This window comes from Pristiophorus japonicus, chromosome 21 (assembly GCF_044704955.1).
Source record: "Pristiophorus japonicus isolate sPriJap1 chromosome 21, sPriJap1.hap1, whole genome shotgun sequence".
NCBI classification, from domain to species: Eukaryota; Metazoa; Chordata; class Chondrichthyes; family Pristiophoridae; genus Pristiophorus; species Pristiophorus japonicus.
The window spans coordinates 27,309,974-27,332,026 of NC_091997.1; the positions used below are offsets into that span (position 1 = coordinate 27,309,974).

A 22,053-nucleotide genomic window follows, 5' to 3' on the forward strand; every position below is an offset into this window, starting at 1 on the left:
CTCATCGTGGATAACCTTGACCCAACTGGCTGGGGTTTTATTGAGTCTTGTGAACATCACATGATTGGCTAAGCCACTCACAATGCAACAGCTCTACAAACCTGTGAGCATGCTCACAGGTGCATACATTATAGTGTTGACCAGTAACATTCGTACACATGCGAAAGCACAAATATAATTGACCCTAAATCTTGACATAAAAATTCATCTGTCCTTGGTTTTCTCTGGGAATTCATTTTCAAATAGTTGCTTAAGTCTCTTCAACGCAGAAATTCCATCTTGCTTCCGTTTTCTGGCGCAGTGCTGAAATTATGACTGAGCTTCAATGTGGAATGCTCCATTGAGAAATCGTCCTCCTCTCCTCTCAGTTGTAAGACTGAAAAATCTAAATGACTCCAGCCAAGGTATTGGTGCAGTGGCTCAATGGGTTGGTGCACCAGTTCAGCCTGGCATGCAGGGTTAGAATGCAAATTCACATCTGCATCGCCCTACAAGCTGAGTTGCCAAATTCTGCCGCGTTTGTGGGGAGGGGCCGAATGTGAGAAAATAACTCCGATTTACTGCCAATTGTGAATCGGCCAAAGCTCCACGTGCAAAGGTAATGTCTAATTCTGGGGGATTTTATTACAAGGGTTTCACTTGACCTACAATATTTATCTGAAAACTTGAACAATTAAGCCAAAAAAAATGGAAATGGGAACTGACACAGTTGACAGGAAATTACTCTTCCTTTTAGCAAAGGGGAATCCAAAACAAGGGGAGACAATCTTAATCTTAGAGATAAGCATTAGCGGCTAAAAACTTATTCTGCAAAAATTTCCTCACACAAAGGACTGTAAGAATGTGCAATACACTATCCCAGAAGGCCGTTGGTGCAGAAGCAATTGCGGGAGATAGCTACTTGATAAGTCAGGGTATTAAATATATGGAGGAATTGCCATTACAAAGATCAAGAGCTTCAGGGCTAACATAAGAACATAAGAAATAGGAGCAGGACTAGGCCATTCGGCCCCTCGAGCCTGCTCCACCATTCAATAAGATCATGTCTGATCATCGACCTCAACTCCACTTTCCCGCCCGATCTCCATTTCCGTCGATTCCCCTAGAGTCCAAAAATCTGTCTATCTCAGCCTTGAATATAGTCAAGGATTCAGCCTCCACAGCCCTCTGGGGCAGACAATTCCAAAGATTCACCACCCTCTGAGTGAAGAAATTCCTCCTCATCTCAGTCCCAAGTGGCCGACCCCTTATCCTGAGACTATGCCACCTAGTTCTAGACATAGTCTCTCCAGCCTGGGGAAACAATCTCTCAGCATTTACCCTGTCATGTCAGTCCCCCTCAGAATCTTACATGTTTCAATGAGATCACCTCTCATTCTTCTAAACTCCAGCGAGTACAGGCCCAATCTGCTCAATCGCTGCTCACAGGACAACCTTCTAATCCCTGGAATCAATCTAGTGAACCTTTGTTGCACTGCCTCTAAACATAGAAACATAGAAACATAGAAAATAGGTGCAGAAGTAGGCCATTCGGCCCCTTGAGACCGCACCACCATTCAACAAGATCATGGCTGATCATTCCCTCAGTACCCCTTTCCTGCTTTCTCTCCATACCCCTTGATCCCCTTAGCCGTAAGGACCACATCTAACTCCCTCTTGAATATATGATGCAATGAACTGGCATCAACAACACTCTGCGGCAGAGAATTCCACAGGTTAACAACTCTCTGAGTGAAGAACTTTCTCCTCATCTCAGTCCTGAATGGCCTACCCCTTATCCTAAGGCTGTGTCCCCTGGTTCTGGACCTCCCCAAAATCGGGAGCATTCTTCCCGCATCTAACCGCATCTAAGGCTAGTATACCCTTTCAATATAGCAATGGCTTACTCCTGTTCCTATCATGAGGTAAATGGGATTAACTCAATATGGAGCGATACAGTAGTTGATTTTAAAAACTAGCAAATGGCTTTGGAAAAACCTCTCCTTCTGTGTCTAGCTGCATAACAATGGCCCTTCGACAATTAGTAACGCCGTGCTACAAGTGGACTGGCCTGCATATTTCGATGGTGATGGTCTACTGTTCAAATCAAAGATTATTCCATGGGGAGCAATCAACTGCACAGTGAACGCCTCTGATATTAAGAATTGGGTAAGACTTGGCATTTTCAAATTTGTATTTTGTTTTGTGTGTGTGTGGGAAATTGAGGTGAGAAGATGGGATAGTCAATATTGCTGGTATATGGCACTGCATTGCCTGTACTTCGAGAATTTGTTCAGTTTGTGACTAACAATAATTGATGTATTTATGTGCCTTGATTTCTCTTGAGGCCACCATTTTAACACAAAGATTAAAAGAGTAGTGGAACTGATGCCTCTGTGATTTGAACAAAAATTAAATGAGAATGCTGTGGAGTCACAGCCAATGTTCCCCCTAATTTTTTACTGGGTGCACGGACCCTTTAAGGGGCTGCGTAGCCCATTCACAGTTCTGCGCATGCGCAAAATTTAACATGACAAGAAGCATGGCCTGGGCTGCCCAGTCGCGCAGTATAGAGGGAACGTTGGTCATAGCTATACTTTTAATGGAGGCCTTTCGTTACTGCTATGAATGCTGTATGCCCAAATCGCTGGAGAAATACCGCCAGATCTCCGCAAGATCCTGCAAATCCCCTGGGAGGACAGACGCACCAATGTTAGTGTCCTTGATCAGGCCAACATCCCCAGCATCGAAGCACTGACCAGCTCCGTTGGGCAGGCCACATTGTCCGCATGCCTGACACAAGACTCCCAAAGCAAACGCTCTACTCGGAATTCCTACACGGCAAGCGAGCCCCAGGTGGGCAGAGGAAACGTTAAAAGGATACCCTCAAAGCCTTCCTGATAAAATGCAACACCCCCACCGACACCTGGGAAATCCTGGCCAAAGACCGCCCGAAGTGGAGGAAGAGCATCCGGGAGGGCGCTGAGCACCTCGAGTTTCATCGGTGAGAGCATGCAGCGGAAGGAGCGTGCAGCAAACCAGGTCCCCCACCCACCCTTTCCTTCAGACTGTAATTCCCGTATTGGACTGTTCAGTCACCTGAGAACTCACTTTTAGAGTGGAAGCAAGTCTTCCTCGATTGCGAGGGACTGTCTATGATAATAATGCTATGATGATGTATCACAATGATTTTCGTTGGCCTTGCACATCTATTGATGCCCCGGAGGGGCGGTAAGGCGTATGTGAATGAGGTCTGGCCGGTCGGCCAACTTCCAGCACCCACCCGGGAAATTTGTTGCCGGTTTTGCAGGGGTGCTGAGCAGTACCGCCCGGGAGCGTCGAGCCGGTGTGCAACATTCCCAGTTGCAACACCGTTGTGAAATTTGTTTGGAGCGGGAGCCGTATCGCACTGTACTGGGACCGCCTGGGGAAAGCGGGTGGTCCGAGCTGTTCCGCCGGCAGTGGGGGAAGAAATGACTACCTGAACTAAGTGTGATTGATTTTGTTGGTTTTATTTTTGTGATTTATCCTAATGTGAGGTGGGCAAGGCATTGGGAATGTTTTTTGTGTTTTTTTGGCGATTTTTGTTTTCTCTCTTGAGGCGCTCCGAGGCCGGCTGTTTAACTCGGGATTTTCACTTGCTCAGCTGGCCTAGTGCCCTAAGAGAGATGTGGGACGCCTCCCTTAGCGCTCCGCCCCACACTCAGGGCCCAGCTGGTGAATTTTGTGTCTGCAGACGCAAACCATTTCCCGGTGCAAAATTTAGCGCCCCGCCACCATTATCGCCCGAATAAGCAACCGTCCGAAAATCCAGCCGCAGGATTATGTTTGGCTGTTTGCCCCTTGTGTTTGATTAACAGAGTGACTGTTGCCAACCAAACGGAAGCTGATGCCAGTGACCGGAAGCTGCACAGAAGCGTTCTGCGCATTAATCTGGAGATATCAATGACGTTTCTGTTTTTTTTCATAGAGCTCATGAGACCCGAAGGCCCTCTCCATGTTCCCGGCATTTATCCACAGGCCCGTCCTTTGATTAATCTACCAGCACCCATTATTTAGGCTAACACATGAGGAGTGGTTGCTTGGGTAAGGTCCTATATGCTGTACACGGTACAGTGATGACACCCATCTTTATCCTCAGTAAAGTTGTTAGAGAGGAACCCTGGTTGATGTTATCAATATCTATGTTCCATTTCCCCCTCCCCTCCCCTACCTCAGTGCTCTGATCGCAGTGTCTCCATCGCCCAACTCCACAAAGGTCAGCGATTGAACCAGGGTTTCATTTTAGTTCATAGGACTCAGCACCAAACAGCGTATTCACTAACTGAACCATCAGGGTGGGGCCTCTTTTTGTGGTTCTCAAGCGAAAGGTTTACAACACTGTTTTCTCTTTAAGATGATATCCTTTAAAGAGATCGTCAAAGACTACAGTTATACGATCGAACTTCACTTCTAATTCAAGAATCAGGAATAATTATGCTGCCCTTTCATCTGTAGGTCGAGCCCTTGAGCACAAAGAGCCCTCTGTCTAGCACTACTGAGAACCATCGACACGGTATCAATAAAAGAGATGTCAGCAAAGCTGAAAATTCAGTGGAGGAAACCAACTTTAATCTGGTGAGAATGTTTATCAAAAGCTCACATGAAAAATAACCCTGTGGTTTTGCGTCTTGATTTCCTAATTTTACTGTCTAAAAACAAATCTCCCTTATGTCATTAGAAAATTGCTCTCAAAGCATAATTGTTTCATCCACTCTCCGTGGCTTAATACAAGGGGCTGGATTTTCGGTCTTCTGCCGCCCCTGTTAGCACCCTGGAGGGGTGGCAATGGCGGCAGTAAGCACTTCCGGGCGGCCAGCTTCCAATGCCCCGCCGGGACTTTCGGTGCCGGTTTCAGTGGGGCGCGGAACATTACCGCCGGGAAGAGGCGAGCCAGTGTGCAACGGCCCTGTTTGCGACACCGGCTCAATTTTTGGCTGGCGCCTGACCCTTAGCGCCCTGCAGCGCCCCCTAGTGGGACTGCCTGTGAGTAAGCGGCCGCAGTGAGGTAAGTCATGTCGGCCTCGGGTAAGTGTGATTGATTTGGGTTTTTTGCGATTTACGTTGTGGTGGCGTCAGTTATGTATTCTGAATTTTTTGGGTGGATTTTTTTTTTCAGGTTTTTGTTTCTCCCCAGGCCTCGCTTAGGGCACAAGGCCGGCTCTTTAGCTCGGGAGTTTGACTTGCTCAGCCGGCCTAGCGCCCTGAGAGAGGTGTGCAACGCCTCCCTTAGCGCTCCGCCCCACACTCGGGGCCCAGCTGATGAATTTTGCTGACTGAGGCGCAAACTGTTCCCGGGCGCAAACTTTACCGCCCCACCGCCATTACCGCCCCGAGACTAGCAGAACCGAAAATCCGGCCCCCTGGCACTGTTAGTTTGCGCAGTCTGTTGCCTTTGCTTTTAGCTGACAGAACTTGTCCACAGGTTTTCACCCGTATACTCTTAAATGCCACTGACCTATTTGTCGCAAGCATTCACATTCTGCTGTGCAACTTGAAGCGATGTGCTGCCAAAAATAGAACAAAAGGCCTATTGGTACATCACAATTCCATGCCTTGTTTCCCAGCCCTGTGATTGCATGTTCAGATCCCAAGGCAAGCTGACAATTCAATGTATCACGTCATTAGCTCTGGCTTAGATTCGCATGGTCAGTTCAGTCGAATTTGAACCGCTAAGCCAGAACAACACTTTCTCACCTGCACATCTCAATGCGGAGAACTAGTTAAAGCTCCCTCAGCACTGATATCAGTTTGGCCATATTTGAAGCAACACACCAGTATTTCTTAGTCTACACTGCAGACTGTAACAAGTTCCCATCACCTAACACCAAACTCGGATTAGGAATCCTAAAGATACTTCAGGTTTCTCTGATGGTGACTACTAGAGACCGACAATAATTGTGGCCAAACTGGAATTGCCTGCATCTCAACAACAACAACCACAATTTTATTTATATAGCGCTCTTAACATAGTGAAACGTCCCAAGATGCTTCACAGGAGTATTATGAGATAATAAATTTGACACCGAGCCACATAAGGAGAAATTAGCCCAGGCGACCAAAGACTTGGCAAAAGAGGGAGGTTTTAAGGAGCATCTTAAAGGAGGAAAGAGAGGTAGAGAGGCAGAGAGGTTTAGGGAGGGAGTTCCAGAGCTTGGGGACCAGGCAACAGAAGGCATGGCCACCGATGGTTGAGCGATTATAATCAGGGATGCTCAACAGGGCAGAATTAGAGGAGCGCAGACATCTTGGGGGGGGGGGGGGGGGGGGGGCGGTGATGGGGGAGGGTGTGGTTGTGGGGCTGGAGGAGATTACAGAGATAGGAAGGGGCAAAGCCATGGAGGGATTTGTAAACACGGATGAGAATTTTGAAATCGAGGCGTTGCTTAATCGGAAGCTAATGTAGGTCAGCGAACACAGGGGTGATGGGTGAGCGGGACTTGGTGCGAGTTAGGACACAGGCAGCTAAGTTTTGGATCACCTCTAGTTTATGTATACAAATATATAAGAAAAGCTTTTAGGCTTTGACTGTCTTTAGTAAGTTCTCCAGGTTTATTACATCGACATTCTGGACTGTCTGAATTTACAGCCTGGCTTTACCAATAGGTGCACTCGACTTATTGGCAACAGAGACTGCAGACTTAATCTTAACATTAATGGATGCTACGTCCCATTATCTGCTTTCTAGGATAGATTCAATAGTCTCTGGGCAACAATGATGGTTTTCATTGGTGAACACTCTACTTCCCAAAGAATACTAACCAAATATTTCAAGTTCTGGAGATCTAGATGTCTTGCTGATTCTTGACTAGTTCTATTTGATAACTTTTTTATGCAGCGAGTGGCTAAGATCTGGAATGCACAGCCTGAAAGGGTGGTGGAGGCAGACTCAATCACTGCTTTCAAAAGGGGAGTTGGATAAGTATCTGAAGGAAAAACATTTGCCGGGCTACGGGGAAAGGGCGGGGGAGTGGGACTAGCTGAGGTGCTATTGCAGAGAGCCGGCATGGGCTCGACGGGCCGAATGGACTCCTTCTGTGCTGTAACCATTCTGTGATTCTATGTTGGAGCTCAGTTGACACAAACACTTCACCTGGACTGGGAAAACATGCCTGCACTTCTAACGTGCCATTTTTTTCCAGGAAGGTTATGCAAATGATGTGTTGTGATAAGATTATGGCATGGAAATCCCGGCCTCCCCAGGTCCGGACGGAGTTTCTACGGACCCATGCAGGCATCGGAAAGCCGATTTTCGGCACACAATGCGCATGCGCTGAAAACCGACTTTTCCGACCTGTCACGTTTCTGGCTTGACAGATCCTCCGCATCTCAGGAGCGAGGACATTTGCACGGGCAAGATTGCGGGATTTACCCATATCTTGCCCGGCAAGTGTCCTCAAAACTCTTGCGCCTGATAAAAGCAGGAGCATACTTTTACAGGCGTAAGAGTTTTAAAATACACAAAAACATTGTAAAATAAAATTTTAAAAACACGTTATTGTTAAAAACCCTCCCCACTACAGTAAGTTTGGCCCTGAAATTCCGGTTTGGCCTTCCCGTGGGCATTTTAGAGAAAAAAATACGCACCTACCTTAAGCCGGTCTCCACGTTGGACTTTCCGATGCTGAAGCCTCCTTCGATTGCGATTCGCAGCACGTGCACGTCGACTGGCCTCAAGCTGGAGTCACATGGCTCTGGGCAGCCAATCAGGTAAAGTATCATAGTAATAGGAGTCCCACAGGGTCCTAAACTCCTCGTACTATGATTGTGATCGAGCCCCAAACACCCAAAACATTAATAAAAAATAGAAAATAATTACACGACATTCATTTAAATTAAAGTTATTAATGTCTTAAAAAAAATAATTTCCCGATTTTAAAAAAAGTTTAAAAAAATAAACTTACTGTTGTGGGAAGGGCTTTTAATGATAAAATATGTTTTAATAACTATATTTTTAGATGTTTTTGTGTTTTTGAAAACACTTGTGCCTGTAAAAGTAGGCTATGTGCTTGCTTTTTCAGGCGCAAGATTTTTGAGGACATGTGTAAGCGTAAATATCGGAAATTTCCACTTACAAATGTCCTCGCTCCCGAGATGCGGCCATCTGTCAAGCCAGAAACTTGACAGATCGGAAATGTCAGTTTCCAGCGCATGCGCATTGCACGCTAAAAAACGGCATTTCCGATGCCTTCCCGGGTCCATAGGAACTCCGTACGGACCCAGGGAGGCCGGAATTTCAAGGCTAATATTTTAAAACATAATTTAAAAAATTTATATATATATAAGTTTTATATAAGTTTTAAATATTTTTTAAATACATAAATAACTTTAAATTAATAAAAGTATGTTGTGCATTTTTGCTTTCTTTTATTATTGGTTATTAGTGTTTGGGGGGGTTTCTCATTCATAATAATGGAACTCCAACTTACGGAATTCCCATTATTATGAATGGGAATATACTACACCTAATTGGCTGCCCAGAGCCATGTGACTCCAGCTCCAGCCCTGCGCACGTCCTGACGTGTACGTGCTGCGATGCACAGTCAGTGGCGGCCTCAGGACCGGGAACTCGCGTGGCCGCAGCAGCTTCAGGTAGGTGGGCATCTTTTTTCTAAAATCCATTCCAACACCCTTGGGAAGGAGAAACCAGGATTTCTGGGCCCTTGCATTATTCCCAATAATGTGCCATTTTCTACTCATTGTGATTGAAAGCTTCATTTAGTCTTGAGCTGGTTTGAGTCTCTTACTCCTTAGTTGTATACTCATCACAACCCATTCAGAAATAACTCAGCTTGAGGGCGGTTTAAAGAACTTTAAGTCTGATGCTGGACTATCTTCCTACTAGGACTGCAACACTACAACCTGTGTGAAAATTATTTGCCATGTGGGTCATCTGGAGAAAGAAGAGGGAGCTGTGATAAACATCCAGTCTTATCTCACAATGGAGAGCTTTGTTAAGGTAATGTAATATAGAGCTCCACCTAGTGGACTACTGTGGTAATGTAATTGCTAATGTTTATACAATAAAAGCATCAGGTGACTAGGTCACCTGACAAGTGCCTGAGTTGAAGCCATCTTGTAAGTGTGTGTTTGTGATGTCGTAGAGAATATACCACAAGTATATTTTTGCTTTCAAAGAGTTAACTCTGTCACCTGCAGCCATCTACCTTATTTATTTTCCCCCTGATGTCAGCCGTGGCTCAGTGGGTACCACAGTCACCTCTGAGTCAGAAGGTTGTGGGGTCAAGTCCCCACTCCAGGAACTTGAGCACATAAATCTAGGCTGACACTCCAGTGCAGTGCTGAGGGAGCGCTGCACTGTCGGAGGTGCTGTCTTAGAGACGAGGCGTTAAATCGAGTCTGCTCTCTCAGGTGGAGGTAAAAGATCCCATGGCATTATTTTGAAGAATAGCAGGGGAGTTATCCCCTCTGTCCTGGCCAATATTTATCCCTCAATCAACATAACAAAACAAACACAGATTATCTGGGTCATTATCACATTGCTATTTGTGGGAGTTTGCTGTGCGCAAATTGGCTGCCGCGTTTCCTACATTACAACAGTGACTCCACTCCGAAAGTACTTCATTGGCTGTAAAGCAGTTTGAGACATCTGGTCATTGTGAAAGGCGCTATATAAATGCAAGGTTTTCTTTCTTTCTTTTGATAGTAAGTGAGGTAAATTTATAGAATATTATGGTGACCTTGGGTGACGCAGGGCAGAGGAGCTTTGGTAAATGCAGTGCCCAGTGTGGAGCTCAGCCGTGCTTGGCCACAGGTTCAATCTTCAGTCTGTAATCTCAGCTGCGATGGCAGTAAAAATTATAAGAACATAAGAATTAGGAGCAGGAGTAGGCCATACGGCCCCTCGAGCCTGCTCCATCATTAAATAAGGTCACGGCTGATTTTCGACCTCAACTCCGCTTTCCCGCCCAATCTCCATATCCCTTGATTCCCATGAAGTCCAAAAATCTATCCATTTCAACCTTGACTATAGTCAATGACTCAGCAGCCACCTCCCTTCGAAGTAGAGAATTCCAAAGATTCATAACCTTCTGAGTGAAGAAATTCCTCCTCATCTCTGTCTTAAATGGCCGACTCCTCATCCTGAGACTGTGCTCCTTGGTTCTAGACACTCCAGCCAGGGGAAACAACTTCTCAGCATCTACCCTGTCAATTCCCGAGGTTAGAGAAGGGTAAAATCATCTGGAATTTCCACTCCTAATTGTTGTCCAAGGATCCCTGCTGGAAAATGGATGTGCAGATGTTGGGTAAGAGCAGGACCATGCTCGGCCACAATGGCCCTGTTGTCCTTCACTGCCTAAGCTCCCACATGAAGAATGGTCACTTGGGTGATGTACAAGGGGACAGCAGTAACTAATGGAGCCATATCCCAGCATACGTGAGCAGGTTCAGGAGAGGTGGAGAGACAAGCAGGAAGGGGATGGGGAGTAAGAACACTGTCCATTTACATCTTGGACCGAAGTTCAATCTCTTCTATCTCATGGGTATTAAGAGTTGAGAATACAACAACTTGTATTTATATAGCATCTTTAACGTAATGAAACATCCCAAGGTGCTTCATAGGTGTATTATGAGACAAAAAATTTGACACCGAGCCACAAAAGGAAAAATTAGGGCAGGTGACCAAAAGCTTGGTCATTGAGGTCGGTTTTAAGGAGCGGCTTAAAGGACGAAAGAACGGCGGAGATGTTTAGGCAGGGAATTCCAGAGTTAAGGGTCTAGGCAACAGAAAGCACGGCCACCAATGGTTGAGCGATTATAATTTGGGATGGTCAAGAGGGCAGAATTAGAGGAGTGCAGACATCTCGGGAGGTTGTGGGGCTGGAGGAAATTACAGAGATAGGGAGGGGCGAGGCCATGGAGGGATTTGAAAATAAGGATGAGAATTTTGGAATCGAGGCGTTGCTTAACCGGAAGCCAATGTAGGTCAGTGAGCACAGGGGTGATGGGTGAACGGGACTCCGTGTAAGTTAAGTTCCTAGTGATCATAAATCCAGAACATAAAACCCTGCCGAATCTGAGAATAACTATCCCTAACTGAACAATCTCACTCAGAAGTCACAGGATTGAGGAACTTAGAATGTACCTTTGACGGATAGTCCTCAGAGTGCACTGAGTTCTCTGTTGTAAATCTAAAGCTCATGGTACATGACCTCAGAGGCTTGGTTGTGAATGTTAGGGACAAAGTGTCAAATGTTCAGTTCCTCGTTACTGCCATAATTTGGCCTGAAATGCCTAATCGAGTGAAATTATAAATCAGGGGAAAACTTTTCAGCGGTTTAAAGGTGGCAACAGAAATCCAATACTTGAATGGTCCATTGCCAGATCTTCACTGACCCTGGAAAATTAGCATTACTCAGAAATAGCAAGGAAGATTAAAGGACGGAGATCGCTTGTGCTCGGACCCCCTTCCCCGTGATTTCCTGGGCCTTCCCCAACACATGTCACTGGCCGCCGTCTATTGTAGGTGCAAGTCCACGTTAATAAGGCAGGAGTCCTTGCCTTCCTCCCATTTTGTTGTGCTTATAAACTATTAAATCTTTTACTCCTTCCAGTGCTGATGAAAGGTATCGACCTGAAACGTTAACTCTGTTTCTCTCTCCACAGACACTGCCCGGCCTGCTGAGTCTTTTCCAGCATTTTAAAAATAGATTTTCAGCACCCATAATATTTTGTTTTTGTTGTACGAGTTTCCAAGATTCAGTTTGTGCTGGTCCGGGACTGGAGAATTTTAGCTATGAGGAAAGATTAGATAGGCTGCGTTTGTGTTCCTTGGAACAGAGGAGGCTGAGGGGAGACCTAACTGAGGTATAAAATTATGAGGGGCCTAGCTAGAGTGGATAGGAAGGACCTGTTTCCCTTAGCAGAGGGGTCAACAACCAAGGGCATAGATTTAAAATAATCGGTAAGAGGTTTAGAGGGAATTTGAGGGAAAATGTTTTCATGTAGAGGGTGGTGGGGGTCTAGAACTCACTGCCTGAAAGGGTGGTAGAGGCAGAAACCCTCATCACATTTAAAAAGTACTTGGATGTGCACTTACTTGCAGGGTTAAGGACCTAGAGCTGGAAAGTGGGATTAGGCTGGATAGCTCTTTAGCGGTCGGTGCAGACCCGATGGGTCGAAATGGCTTCCTTCTGTGCTGTAAATTTCTATGATTCTATGATTCCCATCAAGAGTGGCACTTGGGCTGTGTCCGAGGAAAATCCAGCTACCTCAGCGCTGCCCAGTTGTCCCGTGCTTGAAAGTGAATGTCCGCTTGGGCGAGGTACCAGAGAGCTGTCAACAGCTGCGGAAAGAAAGACTTGCATTTATATAGCACTTTCCACTTCCACCGAACATCACAAAGTGCTTTACAGCCAATTAAGTTCTTTTGGGCTGTAGTCACTGCTGTAATGTAGGAAACGCTGCAACCAATTTGCACACAGCAAGCTCCCGCAAACAGCAATGTGATAATGGCCAGATAAACTGTTATGTTGATTGAGGGATAAATATTGGCCAGGACACCAGGGATAACTCCCCTGCACTTCTTCGAAATAGTGTCTTGAGACCTTTTACATCCACCTGAGAGCAGACAGGGCCTCGGTTCAACGTCTCATCCGAAAGACAGCACCTCCGACGGTGCAGCACTCCCTCAGCACTGCACTGGGGTGTCAGCCTAAATTTTTGTGATCATGTTCCCGGTAGTGGGATTTGAACCCACAACCTTCTGACTCAGAGGCGAGGGTGCTACCCACTGAGCAATGGCTGACACTCAGGTCATATCCCAACAAGAGACAGTGCCGGCGTGACAGGTGTGAAGAAAGGGGAAAATTAAATAAAAACACACATTACTCCTATGTTTTACAGAACCGTAACAAGCAGTTTACATTCCAGTCCGAGGCATCATTCATCGTGCAAGAAATGCCATACAAAGTACAGCCCGCAGAATTCCCCAGCGGCAGCAGGATGGTAAGCACCACAGAAGGGAGATGTGATAGAATTGGAGGGTTCAGCTGCTGGAAGCCCTGTTCTAGTCACAGTTAATATTTGGTTTAACATCTGATCCAAAAGACGGCACCTCCGACAGTGCAACACTCCCTCAGCACTGCACTGGAGTATCAGCCTAGATTTTTATGCTCAAATCTCTGGAGTGGGACTTGAACCCACAACCTCCTGATTCGGAGGCAAGAGTGCTGCCCAACCGAATGACACCGTGGGGAATTCTAATGGGGAAAAAGTTGACACAAAAGTGTGAAAAAAATGTGATTTTGGTACGGTCTATGTTAGAAGTCTGTGTGGAAAGTGTCCAGATATGTTAGCCTTGAGGTGGCAATAAGTATCATGCCCATCCCTTCCTCCATCCACCCTAATATAAATCAGTGTTTTAACTCTTCGTCCTTCAGAAAAGGAGGTGAATTCGACTGTTCACTCCCAACTATCATGAAATATCTATGCCTATAGGTAGAGGGCTCTTTAAGATTCATTTAAGGTTTGGGGATATAGGAATTTGGAAGGAGTGCAAATTCACACTGCGTCATTCACTTGCGTTCACAAGATTGAATTGGTTGATCTGAAGTTGGGTAAATCTGTCGGTGTGGAACTGCCATCAGTCACATCATCATCATCATAGGCAGTCCCTCGAAGTCGAGGAAGACTTGCTTCCACTCTAAAAGTGAGTTCTCAGGTGACTGAACAACCCAATACGGGAATTACAGTCTCTGTCACAGGTGGGACAGACAGTGGTTGAAGGAAAGGGTGGGTGGGACTGGTTTGCCGCACGCTCCTTTCGCTGCCTGCGCTTGTTTTCTGCGTGCTCTCGGCGACGAGACGCGAGGTACTCATCAATGACAATAAAACCAATGACACTCTTGTTCTTTTTTCCAGGTACAAACTCTTATTGAACGCAGTACACCCGAGAGCACTGTACCCCTCTGGTGCATCATAGTTGCCCTGATTGGTGGCCTGCTACTCGTGGCTCTGGTGGCATTCCTCTTTTGGAAGGTATCTATGAAAAACACATCAATGCATGCGTAACAGTCAGAGCGTGCACAGGCAGCACTTGAACTAAGCCTCAATCATTATCAGGTTCATTTGTGATTAATATGTAAAGCAGTGGGGGTAATTTTCACATTCTTTGCTTGGGCGATAAATTGGCAGAGTGGCTCGCCCATCCCTTACAGAAGCCCTGATTTTTATTTCCAATGCTTTTACTCGAAATGAAAATGGAGTGGATTCTATAAGGGACGGGCGATCCAGTTTATCATCCTAGTGGTGAAGTTTAGTGGGTGCAGGAGAAGTGCGAGGTAATGCATTTGGGGATACACAAAGAAGTGTAGAGGAACAGAGGGACTGTGCATGTCCACAGATCCTTGAAGGTAGCAGGACAGGTAGATAAGGTGATTAGGAAGGCATACAGGATACTTGCCTTTATTAGCCTAGGCATAGAAACATAGAAAATAGGTGCAGGAGTCGGCCATTCGGCCCTTCGAGCCTGCACTATCATTCAATAAGATCATGGCTGATCATTCCCTCAGTACCCCTTTCCTGCTTTCTCTCCATACCCCTTAATCCCCTTAGCCGTAAGGACCGTATCTAACTCCCTCTTGAATATATCCAATGAACTGGCCTCAACAATTCTCTGCGGCAGGGAATTCCACAGGTTAACAACTCTCTGAGTGAAGAAGTTTCTCCTCATCTCAGTCCTAAATGGCCTACCCCTTACCCTAAGACTGTGTCTCCTGGTTCTGGACTTTCCCAACATAGGGAATACGAGTTGCTCTGTGGCTGTCATTGTATTGCCGTTCTGCCTCGGTGCAGGTGTCACGCAGAGGGGTCATCAGCCAGGTGGCGAGGCCATATCTTTTGTCCCCAAGCATCCAGCATTAACCTTGTGGCTCATTGTAAAACAAGTCAGATTCAGTGCTCTCACGCAGGATGTGCGCATCATGGATGCTGCCCAGAAATTGAGCATTCACTGCCAGTATAATCTGCTGGTGGTCAACAACCAGCTGGACATTCAGGGAGTGGAATCCCTTGCGGTTCCTGAAAACCTCTGCATCCTGAAAAGGTGCCCGCATTGCGATATGTATAGTCTATTGCTCCCTGCACCTTGGGGAAGTTTGCAATTCTAAAGAAACCTAGAGCCCTCTCACTCTGTGCCTCCCTAGTCATAGGGAAGCTGATCAAGTCCCTCCTGAGTGTGTACAGGGCTTCAGTGACCTGTCTAATGCAGCGATGTGTGGCATGCTGAGAAAGCCCGCAAATGTTGCCAGCTGTGGCCTGAAAAGAACTCGAGGCATAGAACGACAGTGCCGCGGTGACTTTGACCTCGACGGACAGTGCAGTTCTGATGGTGCTGGCAGGCTGCAGGTCTGCCCTTATCAGCTGGCATACCTCAGTGATAACCTCTTTGTGGAAGCGCAGTCTCTGAGGGCAGGTGGTGTCGGGCAAGTCGAGGTAAGAAGGCTTCTCCCTGTACTTGCGGAGGGTGTAACGTCTGGTCCTCCTCATCTGTCTGTCACTTCGTACATTGGGCACATAATGCAGTGCAGTGTTCCTTCGACAATGTCGAGTCTGCTGCATGTATTTGGTCACCAAGAGAGGGTGAGAAAGGACAGGCCCCATTGCAGTAGCTCTCTATCTGCCACTGATTGCACACAAACAAGGAATGTCCCGACGAGCACACCTCTTCAATTCCATGTTTTCAGAGATGTTAATATCAACTTCAACAATCTGCAGAGTACATCCTAACTCCGCCGAGGTTGAAGCACAGCAGCCTTTTCAAGGATGCGACATGTGATCGACAACATGGCGTCCATAACGCTGTGATTCGTTCCTGTTAGTTCCACTTTTTCTGGGCGGTTTTTTGAGCGAGCGATATTGTGGGCGATATGTGTGCGAGGTGGTGAAATTATCGGTGGGCGATCTCCATGGCCGCTAGTTTGGGTAAATATGCTCTTTACTACAAAAAACAGTCGGCGGGCGGTAATATTGAATCTCGCTGTTAATTCCATGAGGAAAGTAACGCTGGGCGATAATATGGGTGTTGAATTTACCCATTCTGCTGATACCGCCCAAAAAAAGTGGGCGGGCGGTGATATTTTTTCTCGCCGTTAAGCCCATTGGGAAAATAACGCTCGGCGATAAGTCTCCTAAAAAAGCCCGTCAGTTTCCATTTTGTGCCAAAATGGGCGATATCTGGGCCCTATACGTCATTTCAGCGGTAAAATGAGCATTATGTGGGCATTAAGCAGGCAAAATAAGTGGAGGTTCTAGCCCTTAGACTTTAATCAGCCGTGTATTTTATAGCATTGCTGTACTGCCTCCTTCAGCTCATTTAGAGGTGAAAGGGTTTCCAGTTCAATATTGTAAGAGCAAGTCCTAAGCATAAGAACTAAGAATTGGAATCAGAGAATGGTTACAGCACAGAAGGAGGCCATTCAGCCCATCGAGCCTGCACCACCATTCAATAAGATCATGGCTGATCATTCCCTCAGTACCCCATTCCTGCTTTCTCTCCATACCCCTTGATCCCCTTAGCCGTAAGGGCCATATCTAACTCCCTCTTGAATATATCCAATGAACTGGCATCAACAACTCTCTGTGGTAGGGAATTCCACAGGTTAACAGCTCTCTGAGTGAAGAAGTTTCTCCTCATCTCAGTCCTAAATAGCCTACTCTTTATCCTAAGACTGTGTCCCCGGTTCTGGACTTCCCCATCATCGGGAACATTCTTCCCGCATCTAACCTGTCCAGTCCCGTCAGAATCTTATAAGTTTCTATGAGATCCTCTCTCATCCTTCTAAACTCCAGTGTATAAAGGCCCAGTTGATCCAGTCTCTCCTCATATGTCAGTCCCGCCATCTCGGGAATCAGTCTGGTGAACCTTCGCTGCACTCCCTCAATAGCAAGAACGTCCTTCCTCAGATTAGGGGACCAAAACTGAACTGAACTGAAACTGAAACTGACTTCAGGCAGTCCCACTCCCCTGCCCTTTCCCTGTAGCCCTTCAGATTTTTTTCCTTCAGGTACTTATCCAACTCCCTTTTGAAAGCCACAATTGTGTCTGCCTCCACGGTGATTCTAACCACTCGTTGCGTAAAAAGTTTTTCCTCATGTCGCCTTTGGTTCTTCTACCAATCACCTTAAATCTGTGCCCTCTGGTTCTCGACCCTTCCGCTAATGGGAACAGTTTCTCTCCAACTACTGTGTCCAAACCCCTCGTGCCTGCTCTACCAATTAATACAATCATGGCTGATCGTCAACCTCAACTCTACATTCCCGCCCATTCCCCATATCCCTTGATTTCCCGAGAGTCTAAAATTTGATCTACCTCAGCCTTGAATATACTCAATTACTCAGCATCCACAGCCCTCTGGGGCAGAGAATTCTGAAGATTCACAACCCCCCAAGTGGAGAAACTCCTCCTCATCTCAGTTTTAAATGGCCTACCCCTTAACCTGAGACTGTGCCCCCTAGTTCTAACCTCTCCAACTAGGTGAAACAATCTCTCAGCATCTACCCTGTCAATCTCCCTCAGAATCAATAATCAATAAGATCACCTCTCATTCTTCTAAACTCCAGAGATCAACACATGTAGGCACTCTGCTTACTGTTTAAAACTGCAATTTGGGTGAAAGTGCTGGTCGGCGGATGAGAAAGAAGCACCGAATGGGGTTTGATTTGATTTTGCCTGCCTTCGTCTGGCGTTGAGGAGATGATAACGGATGGTAGCCTCACTGCTCCGTTAACACTGGCGAGTCGGCCGGCTCCATTTTGAAAGGGGCCTCGCACCAGTTGTCCAAAGCACCCGCCTGTTTCAGGCAGTAGGCCCCTTGTAATGTGCAAATCGGTGTCCTCTAACATAAATAGGCTCCCGATTGCCACTGCAGGCCGGAGCTGGTCGGAACCTGCGCACTGCAGGCTCTGACCAGTTCCATGGGTGACGGAACAGAAGTGGCAAACTGAAGGTAAGCGTTGGAATTCTTTTTGTGAGCCTCAAAGGAGCAGCAGCGCTCCTCCAGGACCCGCAAAAGTTAATCTGGGCTGCTGTTGCCCCGGACCCCAACATGCTGCGATCATGATCCCCCACCCCACCCCACAACGTACCTTGCTGGCAGCTACCGCGGCTGCATTTTAAGGCCTCAAAGCAGCGAGCCTCACCGGGATGCCTGTGGTGCTCTGCGCTCGATCTCCATGATTTAATTGATGCCGGGGCCTCAGCATTGTGGGGATCTCTTCGTTGTCGGCTTGGGTGACCGACCAAGAGACCCCAGTGAGTCTAAGACTATCTTATGAAGATAGGTTGAGTAGGTTGGGTCCATACACATTGGAGTTCAGAAGAATGAGAGGTGATCTTATCGAAACATATAAGATAATGAGGGGGCTCGACAAGGTGGATGCAGAGAGGATATTTCCACTCATAGGGGAAACTAGAACTAGGGGAGGGGGGCATAGTCTCAATAAGGGGCCGCCCATTTAAAACTGAGATGAGGAGGAATTTCTTCTCTCAGAGGGTTGTAAATCTATGGAATTCTCTGCCTCAGAGAGCTGTGGCTGGGTCATTGAATATATTTAAGATGGATATAGACAGATTTTTGAGCGATAAGGGAGTAAAGGGTTATGGGAAGCGGGCAGGGAAGTGGAGCTGAGTCCATGATCAGATCAGCCATGATCTTGTTGAATGGCGGAGCAGGCTCGAGGGGCCAAATGGCCTACTCCTGCTCCTATTTCTTATGATCTTATCTGGTTACTGTAATATATTTGCTTCATGGGTTCTTTGCTTAAGAATTCGTAGCAACACATTGCTATTAAGAACTAGTTGGTTTATTTACAAGGGTTTAACAATCCCACTACACATTGCCAGTTCATCCACTAGGTTCCCAACTGCATACCTCATTGTGGATGACCTAGACCCAACTGGCTGGGGTTTTATTGAGTCTTGTGAACATCACGTGACTGGCTAAGCCACTCACAATGCAACAGCTTTCCAAACCTGTGAGCATACTCACAGGTGCGTACATTACAGTTACCACAACAGCTGCACTTACAGTCAGCGTGTAACAGCAGCCATTACAGTGACCTACGGAAGCCTCCTTCACTCTCAGACAAACTAAGAGGTGCAGTACTTAAAACACATAACTGATTGAAATGCTGTCGGAGGGTGAGAGTCTAGGTGGGGTAGAGGAACAAAGGGGTCTCGGAGTACAAATACACCAAACACTAAAAGTTGTGACACAGGGTTAGCAAGGCTGTAAAAAAAAGCAAACCAAGCACTAGGGTTTATTTCTGGAGGGATAGAATTGAAAAGTTTCGAACCTTGGTTAGACTACACTTAGAGTACTGCGTATAGTTCTTGTCGCCATATTATAAAAATGATAAAGAGCCTCTGGAGAGGGTGCAGCAAAGATTTACAAGGATGATACCAGAAATGCGAGGGTATACATATCAGGAAAGGATGAACAGGCTGAGTCTCTTTTCTCTTGAAAAAACAAGGCAGATGGGTGACCTAATAGAGGTCTTTAAAAATAAATGAAAGGTTTTGATAGAGTAGATACAATTGTGGGGAAGAGCATAGCTAGAGGCCATTAATATAAGATAGTCACCAAGAAATCCAATAGGGAATTCAGAAGAAACTTCTTTACCCAAGAGTGGTGGGAATGTGGAACTCGCTATGACAGGGAGTGGTTGAGGTGAATAGTATAGAGGCATTTAAGGGGAGACTAGACAAGCATATGAGGGAGAAGGGACTAGAGGGTAATGCTGATAGAGTTAGATGAGGAAAGGCGGGAGGAGGCTCGAGTGGAGCATAAACGCCAGCATGGACTGGTTGAGCCGAATGGCCTGTTTCTGTGCCGTATATCCGGTGTAATCCGATGTAAATGAAAGTGCTGGTAAGTTGACGAACTGAGTGAAGATGTTGCACTGTAGGGTGAAAATTATAGAATGTGCTTTACAGGGCAATACTTCACAACAAATCACCTGCACTGGAATTCAAGTTTCCTCATCATGAAAAAATCAGAGGAAAGCGGAGGGTGTGTGGGGGGCGGGGGTGAGGGGGAAATCAACTTTTATTTAAAAATCAAACTTGGGGCCCAATTTCTAAATTTTAAAAGTGTCCATAGAGCCCACCATAAACCAAGCTATGTCCGATGGACCGCACATTATCTGTGATCCAAACCTTTATCTGGAGGCTTTGTCCAGACCTGGACCTCTTCTGGGTTCAGGTGCTGAACACTGTTCTGATGCTCATTGTCACTGAATGGGAGGAGATGGGGGAATGTCTAAACAACTTTCCGTTCCCTTACTTACCTCCTCCTTTTCCTCCTGTGTTACAGTGTGGATTCTTCAAAAGGAAACTGCTGCCCACTGAAGATGAAGGATTGCTGTAACATCCAACCATCCCCAGCGCCCGCGCCTCAAGATACCACGGCCTCCCTAAACCTCAATAAAGTTCTGCGGGCCCAATTCCGATCTTGGGGCCACCAGTGGGAATCCCACCCGCCAAAAGTTGCCTGCGGGAAATTCGAGAATGCGTTGCATGCCATTTTGCATCATTAATGTAAATGGCCAGAAAGTCGTGCAGAAGGCACCCTCATATATTCAATAGGTGCCTCCATCAGACACCCTCCCCCACCAGAAACATGACATTTGAATAAGATTCCTGTAGTATTTTCAAAAGTGTGAAAGTAGTTTTAAAACAACCGTTGCCTTGTAAATGTTTTCATTTCAGACTACATATTTAGTCACTCCAGAATTCAACAGTTTTCTGAACATGTGTTGGGTTAAGTGCTGTCCCAGGCTAGGCAGAAAGTAATCAGACCAGACTTCTCATATTGTTATGAAAATAGCCCAGGTTTAGCTCACGCTTGTTTTTTTCCCCCTTACTCACAGCTACTCACTCTAACCATTATCAACTTGCAAAACTGCCAAAGCACATCAAGCCCCTCCCCACTCCACCCCCTCCCCCACTCCATCCCCTTCCCCACTCCACCCCCTCCCCCACTCCACCCCCTCCCCACTCCATCCCCTCCCCCACTCCAAACCCTCCCCCACTCCATCCCCTCCCCCACTCCACCCCCTCCCCACTCCATCCCCTCCCCCATTCCAAACCCTCCCCCACTCCACCCCCTCCCCCACTCCACCCCCTCCCCCACTCCACCACCTCCCCCACTCCATCCTCTCCGTCACTCCATCCCCTCCCCCACTCCATCCTCTCCCTACTCCACCCCCCTCTCCCACTCCATCCCCTCCCCCACTCCATCACCTCCCCCACTCCATCCACTCCCCCACCATCCCCTCCCTACTCCACCCCCTCCCCCACTCCATCCCCTCCCCCACTCCATCCCCTCCCCCACTCCACCCCCTCCCCCACCATCCCCTCCCTACTCCACCCCCTCCCCCACTCCACCACCTCCCCCACTCCACCCTCTCCGTCACTCCATCCCCTCCCCCACTCCATCCCCTCCCCCACTCCATCCCCTCCCTACTCCACCCCCGCCCCCACTCCATCACCTCCCCCACTCCACCCCCTCCGTCACTCCATCCCCTCCCCCACTCCATCCCCTCCCCCACTCCATCCCCTCCCCCACTCCACCCCCGCCCCCACTCCATCCCCTCCCCCACTCCACCCCCTCCCCCACACCATCCCCTACCCCACTCTATCCCCCTCCCTCACTCCATCCCCCTCGCCCACTCCATCCCCTCCCCCACTCCACCCTCTTCCCCTCTGTCCCCTCCCCACTCCGTCCCCTCCCCACTCCGTCCCCTCCCCACTCCGTCCCCTCCCCTACTCCATCCCCCTCCCCTCCCCCACTCCATCCCCTCTCCCACTCCTTCCCCTCCCTTATCATTCCCTCCCCTCCCTCACTCCACCCCCTCCCGCACTCCATCCCCCTCCCTTCCCCTACACCATCCCCTCCCCCACGCCATCCCCTCCCCCACTTAGCAATCATCAAACCCAATCAGCCCTTTGCCCGTGAGCAGACTCCTCCTTACTCTTTTCTCAGACCAAAGCCAGCAGTCTTTCTGCGTTAT

The 22,053-nt window shown here is 47.4% G+C and overlaps 1 protein-coding gene across 1 annotated transcript in view; it reads left to right on the forward strand.

The window, feature by feature from the left end:
• itga2b (integrin, alpha 2b) overlaps positions 1-21,094 on the forward strand; it is a 136,839-nt gene extending 115,745 nt beyond the window's left edge. Inside the window, exons 25-30 of the mRNA XM_070864503.1 lie at positions 1,996-2,148; positions 4,477-4,596; positions 8,864-8,977; positions 12,886-12,987; positions 13,903-14,019; positions 20,355-21,094. Of these exons, the coding sequence (XP_070720604.1) occupies positions 1,996-2,148; positions 4,477-4,596; positions 8,864-8,977; positions 12,886-12,987; positions 13,903-14,019; positions 20,355-20,408 (660 nt within the window). The 3' untranslated portion in view covers positions 20,409-21,094. The remainder of the gene's footprint in view (positions 1-1,995; positions 2,149-4,476; positions 4,597-8,863; positions 8,978-12,885; positions 12,988-13,902; positions 14,020-20,354) is intronic.
• The last annotated feature ends 959 nt before the right edge of the window (positions 21,095-22,053 follow it).